General features: G+C 31.7%; 2 protein-coding genes across 3 annotated transcripts; one reads left to right on the top strand and one right to left on the bottom strand.

Annotated features, from left to right (window-relative positions):
- Positions 1–218: 218 nt before the first annotated feature.
- Positions 219–8,934, top strand: LOC100242781 (protein DETOXIFICATION 16). The gene is made up of 8 exons (XM_002276427.5): positions 219–863; positions 6,568–7,112; positions 7,217–7,303; positions 7,423–7,479; positions 7,567–7,805; positions 8,169–8,287; positions 8,400–8,486; positions 8,574–8,934. The coding sequence occupies exons 1-8, from the start codon at positions 594–596 to the stop codon at positions 8,637–8,639; spliced, it is 1,470 nt and encodes a 489-aa protein (XP_002276463.1). The 5' UTR covers positions 219–593; the 3' UTR covers positions 8,640–8,934.
- LOC104880781 (protein DETOXIFICATION 16) lies at positions 6,741–10,333 on the bottom strand. 2 transcript variants are annotated; one of them, XM_059740546.1, is made up of 3 exons: positions 10,052–10,333; positions 9,920–10,006; positions 6,741–7,019 (listed from the first exon to the last, which is right to left on the bottom strand). In XM_059740546.1, exons 1-3 carry the CDS (start codon positions 10,187–10,189, stop codon positions 6,999–7,001), a joined length of 246 nt encoding a protein of 81 aa, XP_059596529.1. In that variant the 5' UTR covers positions 10,190–10,333; the 3' UTR covers positions 6,741–6,998. The 2 variants fall into 2 exon arrangements, with proteins under 2 accessions (XP_059596529.1, XP_010656813.1); XM_010658511.3 differs by having other exon boundaries at positions 9,920–10,332.
- Positions 10,334–11,418: the final 1,085 nt, after the last annotated feature.

Raw genomic sequence — 11,418 nt, 5'->3', positions numbered from 1 at the left:
GCGTCCAAAGATTTAGAAGATCTCTATCCTATCCATTAGATAATGGACGCTTTTCATTTTGATTTGTCTTCTTTTCACATTTTTGCTTTCCTATCTCTTGTTCGAAAAAAAAGAATCGGATTGTGTGTGAGAGTCTGCTGTGAATAGTAATTTTTCATGCATGAATAGTAACTCGTCCTTTAAATATGAACAGTAAAACTACTGTAACACTTTAGACTTAGACTTTTTCGTAGGGAATCTTACTTTCGGCTCAATAATGATGACCGAAAGCTTTTTGACTATGGATTATATATATATATATTTTAATTTCTATTTAAACTTTTTTTCTTTTGCAAAAATTTTAGTAAACTTCTCACCTTATAAGATTGAGAACCATATTTTAAATTTTAATTAATGGAAAACTACTAGGAAGCTATTGGAAAAACTTGGACTATGAAATTTGGACCATATGAAGATGTATCTATGAAAAAAAAAATTAAAAAATAAAGACACTTCAAGGTGGAGGGTAGTTTTGTAACAATATTTTCAGCTTCGTGGGCTGAGATTTGTGATTTGTATTCCGCGTGGTGATAACAGGGACAAGCCCTATCTCCATGGATGGGGAAGACCAGAAACCAAGTCTGGAATCACCATTGATTTCTCAAGAAGCTGTCTCTCACTCCAGGAATGGAGCAAAAAGAGAGGAGATCTTGGGTGAAGTGAAGAAACAGTTGAAGCTAGCAGGGCCTTTGATGTCAGTCAATGTTCTACTATATAGCTTACAGGCGATTTCAGTAATGTTTGTGGGTCATCTGGGAGAGCTAGCTCTCTCTGGTGCTTCCATGGCCACTTCCTTTGCTTCAGTCACTGGCTTAAGCTTGATTGTAAGTAACATGGATTTTTTTTATTTTTTATTTTTTGTCATTATCTCACACATCCATCCACATTTGATTTAGCTACTTTTGGGTTGTACCCTTTCGAATATATGTTGCATCGCATAATTATTCGGCTGAGTTCTTCATTGGATTGCCGACATAGATCAGAAAATATTTATCTAAACTTAGAGGTTACTATAATATTGTTGGGAATCCATCCTAACTTTTTTTCCCACAGCTTCTGTCCAGTTTCCTTTATGGACCGAAATTTTGTCTCATTTATCCATTCTTATCTCATACAATGACAACAGTGTCCCTTAAATCTTCTTGATTCAAGGCTCTTGGTTCTTGATCCACTCTTGACCCCTCTACAATGGACAAAGCAGTAATATATTCTGTGTAATGTTGTAACAACTTTCTCTGTTATTTATTTATAAGAAGGAATCATCTTAATCTTAATTAGTAACTAAAACCTATGAGATAACAATTATTGGAAGCTACAAAAACAAGAAAAAGAAAAAAAAATGTTGGATAAGAAAAAATATATAAAAAAAGAATGTCAGAGGAAATAATTATTATAATATAGATATTCTAGATTAAAAAAAAAAAAAAAAGTGGACATACATGTGGATATAGATTATTGCCTGTGGATATAGACATTATTATTATTATTATTATTCAAATATAACAAATTGATCAATTAAATATAAAAAATAAGATTTAGATAAGAAAAAATGAGAATATAATTGTAAAGCTATCAAGAGATGCTCTCACATGGTCATAGTGAACTCTTTTCATTAATTGCTACTTTCTTATTGGTTACTACTTTTCAATATGACATAAAAGAAAAGTTATCGGGTGTTTTAAAAAAGCCCAATCAAGAAATGTGTTTCTCTAACTTCATTGGATTGATGAATAACTGTTAATATCAAGAATAATGAAAGGGCATGATCTAAGACCACCGTATTATAGGTTGGAGTTCTAATCCTAATTGATAGAACAATCTTTACCTTTTTGGTATGGAATGAAGGTAAGGGTCTATCTACTAAAAAACTTTAAGCATCCAACATCATTGGATTAGAGTTGGGGTATGGTAATTGATGAATAACTACTAGTATCAAGAATAGTGTATTTGTGCTTTTGAGTTATTACTTATTTTACAAAGATTCTGCTTATTTCTTTCTATATCTGTATAGAAACTTTGAGAAAGATTTCAAGTGTTAATTATTTAACACTCCAAAGACATTTCCAACCAAGCTTTTGAAATGAGTTTTATCCACATTTTGTCTTTCATCTTATTTCTTCAGCTTTTCATTCACAACTAAAGGAGCATTTTAGAGGTTCACAACCAATCATGCCAAATGTTTTTAGGATATTCAACATACATTTTTTGACAAATAAACACTCAATCTTCTTTTTAATAGACTTGAATTCCCAATGCAAAAAATAGTACAACAATCACATGTCGCTCATTTCATTTTTTTTTTCATCATTTCTTTTTTGAACTTTTCAATCATTTTTCAGCATTTTAACTAAAAATCAAACCAACAACAGAAAGAACAACAATAAGTATGAATCTTAGAGCTACCTTTGCTCTTGAAACATAGAGTAGCTAGGTTCACTCTTGCTTCTATAGAAGTCGTTTTTGGTGAAGTAGCTATCAATTTAATTGTACTAGACATGAAGAACTTGTTTCAAATTGTACAAGGCCTTCTTCAACTTGTAAACCTTCTTTCCTTTACCAATAACAACAAAGTCTTGAGGTTGCTCAGTATAAATTTTTTCATTCAACTTTCCATTCAAAAATGTAGATTTTATGTTAAGTTGGTAAAGTAACCAACCTTTTTTAGGAGCCACAACAATGATAGCTTTAGTAGTGTCAAGGCAAACAACTTGAGCAAAAGTTTCATGGAATTGCAACCAACCTTGCTGCAAATATTCAAACCCTACTATCAAAATGGTTTTTCACCCTATAGATCCACTTCACCACAATCATCTCTTTTCCTTTTCCTTTTCCTTTCATGACCAGCTGCCAGAATGCATTTTCCTCAATGATATCAATTGTTTGTTCCATTGCTTCCTTCAATCTTCATCTTCTATTGCCTTTTTCAAAGCTTTGAGGTTTAGTAATGCAAAAATTGCATCCCTTATAAATGTCACTCAAACTCCTTATTTTTCTTGGAGTTGAGGATAGTGATGAAGAGCATGAAGTTGGAGACCCAGTGAAGGGGGCAGTGGAACTGATCTTAGGGAGTTTTGAGGTGATAAAATTGAGCTTCCACTATTATCATTTTCGATGGGGCATTGGTTGGACTTTGTCAAAGAAATTTGTTTGGTTGGACTTTGTCAAAGAAATTTGTTTTGTTTTTTTATTCGTTTGTTTGTTTTTTTTTTTCTTTTTTAAACTTTGCCTTCTCCTAATTCCAAACAACTTTTTCATAAAAAATGATATCTCTACTTATCAAATTGTTTGTTTTTAGGTTTTACATCCTATAACATATGCAAATACATTTTTCACTTACTTCATCCAATTTACTCCTCTTTTCTTTTGGTACTTGTGAATAACATATACAACCAAACACTCTTAAGTGTCTCCTAGATGGTTTTCTTCCACCCTGTTATTGGAGTTCAATTTAACAATGCTTCTATTGAGCATCTATTTAATAAGCATGCAATAATGTTAATAACTTCATCTTGGAGGATTTTAGGTAACCCTTTCTCATGTAGCATTGCTTTAGCCATTTTCATAATAGTTGACTTTTTTCTTTTCAACTACTTTATTTTGTTGAGGAATATATGCAGCAATCTGTTACATCTCAACCCCTTCATCTTGATGAAACTTCTCAAATTGGCATAAAGTACATTCTTTTCCTTTGTCACTTCTCAAGGTTTTTACATAACAACCCTTTTGTTTTTCAACAAAACTATTGAATTTTGTTAAGAAAATGAACATTTAAATACTTTTTCTTCATTAAGAACACCAAAGTCAATGTTGTAAAATCATCAATAAATAGTATAAAATATTTGTTGTTACCTTGAGAAGTTGTACACATAAGAACACAATCATCAACGTGAATTAGATCCAATTCCTTTGCTCTTCATGCAACTTCCTTGGGAAATAATTACTATGATGCTATCCAAGAACACAACCTTCACATACTTTATTCTTTCCTTCAATGGTGTTGAGCAATCCTTATACCATCTTCTTTTTGCAAAGAAACTTTAAACTTATATTGAAGTTCAAAGTACCCAAATCTTATATGCAAAACCAACCTTCCTTAACATCTTCTACTCTGAAAGCTACATTTTAAGCATATTTGAAGACAATTAGAACATTGCTATTTTTTTTATCCATTTTTATCTTTGTCACTACACTTCTTCTTTGCCCCTTATCATAGATGGTACACTCATTGTCTTCAAAGTGAAGTTTGTATCCATGCTCTACTAGCTAGTCCACACAAAACAAATTTTGCTCCAAAGCTGAAACAAGTAGAAGATTTCAAATGTACTTGGTTACTATTTTAGTTTGAATACTAAATGTGTCTTTTCCCTTGACATGCACCAAATCGCCTTTTACCCATTTTGACTTGTGATTTAATGGTTCTATCTATGTCAAGAAAAATATCTTTATTATCAAACATGTGGTTTATGTAACCACTATCAATGAACCACATATTATTTCTCTTCTTAATATCTTTTTGACAAGTATAAAACATATTTTCTTTATCTTTTTTTTCTTCAACACAATTTGCTTGTTGATTGTTGGAAGTCAACAATCTTTTCTTAACATACCCAAATTTTATTTATAATAGAGAATTGGGGCTTCCCTTTAAACAAACAATCATTTTCAACATGACTATTTTTTTATTTTTGCAAATATTACATTTTTGGAATGTGTTAGTGAATTGTCGAAATTAGTGAATTTTCTTTGACCGTTGAATATTTGTCTACCTCTTCCATTTCTTCCTCTACCACTTCCTCTTCCATTTCTACCTATCCTAGATTGCAAATATTACATTTTAGGAACTTCCACTATCGAATCTTTCTTTACCTCTTCCATTTCTTTCTCTTCCTCTCTTTCTCATCCATTTCTACCAACCCTAGGTGAATCACTTTTATTTTCATTACTTGTGGGTTTGTTTTCAACATTTCTTGAGTTAATGCTCAACTTGCACTAGATCGCACTTTCAATCGATTTTTCAAAAGGCCTCAATAGTCCCTACTCATAAGTTTTCAAGGACCTAAAAAATGGCTCATGTAAGCTTAGCTAAACGAGGTTTTTTTTTTTTTTTTTTATTTCTTCAACCATAGTCATAATTGGGTCAATTTTATCAAGTAGGCTAATTAAAATTTTCTCAATAATTCTTCTATCATTAATTTTTTTTTCACAATATGACTTCATCTAATTTACTAACACCATGAATTTGAAAGAGGACTTATTTAAAGTTTCATTTTCCCTCATGTTCATATTTTCTAGCTCTTTTCATAGAGTTTGGAGCATTACTGATTACTCTTCCATCTCTTTGGAACTCCTATTGATGGGTGTCCCATACTTCTTTGACTTTTGAAGCTCTCATAATTCTTGAGAAGTAGTTTTGTCAATACTTCCTTGAGTGTTTTTGAATCCATTTTTCTCAACAATTTTAACTAATGCATTTATTTATTTTCATTTGGAGTTAGTGTTGTTGCATTTTTAGGTTGACTCAAAGCTATTTTTTTTATAAAAAAAATCACAAACATCTTAAAACATAAATAATGTTTTCATTTGCACACACCAAAAATCATAATTTTCCCCTATAAATGATGGAATAAAAGAAAGTTGAGAACTTATACTTTTGTTACTTGCGGCAACCACTGATTTACGCTAAAAATCCTTGATCTTCTGCTTCAAGGGTGAAGGTTCCTTGTTATTCTTCTCAAATAACAACTAGGTTGTTGAGCTCATTGATCACAACTTTAATTCTACATGATCTTCTTAAACCATAACAACTCTGCCTTCTTTTGTTTCTCTTTCTCTATATACTTAGGTTGAAGCATTGAAAGGAAAAGGCAACAGAGACAGCCCCACCTACTTCATAATTTATATCCTTACAAAAATCCTTTTGTACTTATATCTTCTCTCCTCCACCAAACCCTAGACTCATTGCTACGGATTCGAGTCTTTAAAGAAGAAGAGAAACCTTAGAATTCCTCCTCTTTGCTATAATATGTGTTTGTCAAGATTCCATGAACAAGGAGCATGCCAGTACTAGAGACAAGAGATAAGAAGAATACTTAAAAGAGAGAGAGAGAGAGTGAAAAAGAAAGTATGAGTTTGGGAGAGAAACTGCAAATACAAAGCTATCCAACAATAAAACAATTTAGAGAGTTAGAGAAAGAGTTAGAAACATAAAATGACTAGCTTTTATTTAACTTTTGTTGGTTGTTATTTCAACCAAAAACGTGGGATAGAAATTGAAGATAACAAGGATATTTAAAATGGAAGACTCAGCTGAAACTTGGTCTCCTTTTGTATTTATTTATTTCCTACTACTAATTTACTTGAAGATTGCAATCCACATTTTTAACAAATTTAATCAATTAAATCTCTCTACATGGATGAATAATATTCACACAAAATAAAAACACAAAAAACTAATTTTTATATGAGTGACACATTATGTAACATTTTCTTTATGATGTTTTTAGCGTTAATTTCACTTTTGTTTAATAGGTAGGAATGGGAAGTGCATTAGACACCTTCTGTGGTCAGTCATTTGGAGCAAAACAATATCATATGCTTGGTGTACACAAGCAAAGAGCCATGGTTGTGCTTCTATTGGTTAGCATTCCTGTTGCTTTTATTTGGAACAATACAGGCCATATTCTTGCATCATTGGGACAAGATCCAGAAATATCAGCTGAAGCCGGACTTTATGCTCACTTTATGATACCTAGCATTTTCGCTTTTGCGCTTCTACAATGTCATATTAGATTCTTACAAGCTCAAAACAATGTAGTTCCCATGATGATAACCACAGGATTCACAACTCTACTCCACACCCTCACTTGTTGGATGTTGGTTTTCAAATCAGGGTTGGGAAACAAAGGGGCTGCCCTTGCAAATGCCATCTCTTATTGGATTAATGTCCTCTTGTTAGCGATTTATGTCAGGATCTCCCCTTCCTGCAAGAAAACATGGACGGGTTTTTCAAAGGAGGCATTGCATGATGTGCTAAAGTTTCTCAAATTAGCTATTCCTTCAGCTATAATGCAATGGTAATATCTTTGGGTGACCTTTTACTTCAATAGCACATTTTTTGTGTGTATTAGAAATATTCGTAGATATCATGTAGTTTTATTTGTCTGGTGTCTTGGAACAGCTTGCAAGTCTGGTCAGTCGAAATGATGGTATTGTTATCTGGTCTGCTTCCTAATCCAAAGCTTGAGACATCAGTTCTATCAATCAGGTACCATATCCCATGCTTATGCACTTGAAATAAGCATAAACCTTTAATAACCTTTGAGTCCTTAAAGATTACTAAAACTAGTTACATATTACTAACGGATTATGTGTATTTCATCACAGCCTTAACATATATGCAATACTTTATATGATATTCCTTGGAATTAGTGGCGCAACAAGGTACTTTTCAGTCATTAGTTTAATGGTTGTAGCTCCTGAAAATCAACATGTATCTTGAATCATTCTTCTTTCCATTTTTCTTTTTAGTATAAGAGTTTCAAACGAATTAGGGGCTGGACGAACACAAGCAGCACTTTTAGCCGTGTATGTTGCATTATTCATGGTCGCCATAGAAGGCATTTTGGTAGCCACAGCCCTGATCTTAGGACGTAACTTCTGGGGCTATTCTTACAGTAGTGAAGAAAAAGTAGTGAACTATGTTGGAGAAATGATGTTCTTGCTTGCAGGATCCCACTTTATAGATGGCATTCAATCAGTGCTTTCAGGTATGTGCCAATTTGCAATATGTACTTATAATCTTTAATTTGATTATTCATGACAACTGAAATTTCTATACTAATTTGTTTATACTAAACCTATATCCATGAAAAGATGAAAATTAATCAAAAATATATATAGCCCAGTGTTAGATAGAGAAATTATCTTCCTAAAGTATAGTCCTACGCTGTCTGCATGAAATATGATCTGAATTCACAAACATATATTGGTAGTTCCCACTTTTTGGCTCTAGGCATTTATTTCTTACTAAAGTTGTTATCAATAAGTAGTGACAGCACACTTACCCTATCATCTAAAGGAAGGTTAATCAACACTTTAATCAATTGAACGACTCTAATAATATTTGCCAGGCATGGTCAGAGGAAGTGGCAAGCAAAAAATTGGGGCTTTGGTTAACCTAGGAGCTTATTATCTAGCTGGAATTCCATCTGGTGCATTATTAGCTTTCGTCTATCATATTGGAGGAAAGGTAACTCTTACTCTATTTTTAATCTTTCTCCCCACTTCTCATATTTCGTTCTAGTTTATATGCTCCAAGAAAAAGAAAAATTAACCCATTTGTATATCTACTTGGTTCACAGGGATTCTGGACAGGAATTATAGTTTCACTCTTCCTGCAGGCATTATTTCTTGCAATCATAATTCTTTGCACCGATTGGGAGAAAGAAGTATGGTTATTTCATCGATGTTTGTGTATGTATGAGAATTTTCTTGTTGAATTCACTAATGCTCTATTTCATCTCTTTCTTTTGTAGGCAAAGAAGGCTACTGATAGAGTGTATGACTCAATGGTCCCTGTGAATGCAATATCATCGAGTTGACATTGAAGTAATATTTCTTTCTAACTAGATCTATAAAAATTATGCTCAATCTGGTTTGATAATTTATAATAATAAAGGTAATTTATAGCTATAAAATAATTTGCTTTGAACATGTAAGCCCTACCAGTTTGGAATAGCTCATGGTTGTTCTGTCTAGTGTTCTGGGATTGTTCATTTCCACTAATGTAATCTTATAAGGTTAATTTTGATCAAGCAATACATTAATACTTAAAACCAAGGGTGTATTGTAGTCTTCATACTACAATAGGAATATTGAAATGACCTCATTTTTGCATCTGTTGGTTCTCATTACTATCTGTATGACTACATTGTCTTGTACCATACACCCAATTTCCATTAATCCTATCTAAACCTACTTGTTCAAAGCTTGGAACTAAGTGACTTAAACATGTACACAATCCGCTGGAGACAGCTAGAGTCCCAAGCCATAGCAGATCTCCCAGCTGATTTCACTGAAGTAATAGAAAGAACATCCAGGGATCGCATACCTATGGTGTTGAGGTGAAGGATGGAGAGGCAATGGTAGGAATGGCAACAGAGTGGGTTCGGGACGGGTCGCCCCCATCCCAACCCCGCCCCGTTTATTAAAAACAATTCCCATCCCCATCCCGTTTAGCATTTTTTTTTTTTTAAATTACTTTTAAAATTTTTAATTACATTAAAATAAATATATTTTATAAATAATAAAATTATTATATTTTTAATAACTTATTTTATTAAATTTTTTAAATTATTATCTATATATTAAAAATAGTAAAATTAAATTTTAAATTAAATTAATTTTAAAATTTAAATTAAATTTAATTTTATATATAATCGGGGCAATACTCAAACCCGCCCTGGGTTTAAAAAAAAAATCTCATACCCGTCCCATTAGGAACGGGGCGGGGTAGGACAGGTACCCGAAAAAATTCGCCCATTGCCATTCCTAAATACTACCACTGCTTTGTCCAATGTAGAGTGGGCCTAGAGTGGGTCAAGAGCCAAGAGCCTTGAATCAAGAAGGTTGAAGGGACACTGTTGTCATTCTATGAGATAAGCTGTGGAAACAAAGGTAGGATGGATTCCCAACAATATTATAGTAACCTCTAAGTTTAGATAAATATTTTCTGATCTATGTCATCAATCCAATGAAGAACTCAGTATAACAAATAACAGATAGAACATATATTTGAAAGGGTACAACCCAAAAGGAGCTAAATCAAATGTGGGTAATGTGTGAGAAAATGAATAAAAAAGGAAGAACCCATGTTACTTACCATCAAGCTGAAGCCAGTGACTGAAGCAAAGGAAGTGGCCATGCAAGCACCAGAGAGAGCTAGCTCTCCCAGATGACCCACAAACATTACTGAAATCACCTGTAAGCTATATAGTAGAACATTGACTAACATCAAAGGCCCTGCTATTTTCAACTGTTTCTTCACTTCACCCAAGATCTCCTCTCTTTTTGCTCCATTCCTGGAGTGAAACACAGCTTCTTGAGAAATCAATGGTGATTCCAGACTTGGTTTCTTGTCTTCTCCATCCATGGAGATAGGGCTGGTTACTGTTCACGCCGCTCGGGATACAAATCACAAATCTCAGCCGACAAAGCTGAAGATGTTATTATAAAAGTACCCTTCACCTTGAACTTGAAGTATCTTTATTTTCTAATTGGGAGAATTATGTTTTGGAGGTAGATGGACCCCTAAATTAACAAAAGGTCCATGTAACTCTTTAAATTGAGTCCAAGACCCAATGAAAGTATGGAAATTGAGTTGAAGGATATCATTCTTCAGTATTTCCAAAAATGCCCTTGTTGATTTTGAGAAAAAAAATTAATATTTTTGAAAAATACTTTTATTTCATTTAATATTTTTGATTTAATTTAATATTTTTAAAAAATACTTTTATGTAATTTAATATTTTTTAAAATACTTTTATTTAATTTAATATTTTTTAAAAATAAATTTATTTAATTTAATATTAAAAAATATTTAATTTAATATTTTTTAAATACTTTAATTTAATTTAATATTTTTGAAAAAAAAATTAATTTAATATTTTTGAAAAAAAAATTATTTAATTTAATATTTTTGAAAACTACTTTTATTTAATTTCGTATTTTTGAAAAAAAAAATTATTGAAGAAAAATTATTTAACTTAATTTTATAAAATATTTTATATGTGTTCTTAAAGGGTATATTTGTCCGTTACTATTTCATATCCTTCAATTCAATTTGAAGAGTTATATGGATCTTTTATTAATTTGGAGGCCCATCTACCCCCAAAAGATAATTCTCCCTTTCTAATTTTTTTTTTTTCATAGACACATCTACATATAGTCCAATATTTATAGACCAAGCGCGTCCAGTGGGTTCCAACTATTTTTCCACTAATTAAAATTTAAAATAAGGTTCTCAATCATTGTAAGGTGAGATATTTACTAAAGTTTTTGAGAAAAGAAATTGAAAAAAAAAATATAGAATCAGAATTTAATACTTTATTAATATATTTGTAATAGTGTCGGAAAACAAAATTAATGAGGTAATTTTATGATAATCTCAATACTCATTTTATTTTAAATTTATGATTATAAAGAAAAAAGAGGAAAAAATTAATATTTATTTATTTATTTTTCCATTATATCATAGTTTTGTTTGGTTAAAATACCCATAGGAAAAAAGGGACATTATTCTCCAAACAAAATTTGATTCTTTAGCTTTACAAGAGAACCCCATTTTGGATGATGGAAAAATAAATTAATCGAAAAATAAAT

Source organism: Vitis vinifera, chromosome 11 (assembly GCF_030704535.1).
Source record: "Vitis vinifera cultivar Pinot Noir 40024 chromosome 11, ASM3070453v1".
In the NCBI taxonomy this organism is placed as follows: domain Eukaryota; kingdom Viridiplantae; phylum Streptophyta; class Magnoliopsida; order Vitales; family Vitaceae; genus Vitis; species Vitis vinifera.
The sequence above is the reverse complement of the archived record's forward strand: the minus strand, read 5'-3'. Positions and strand labels throughout refer to the sequence as shown.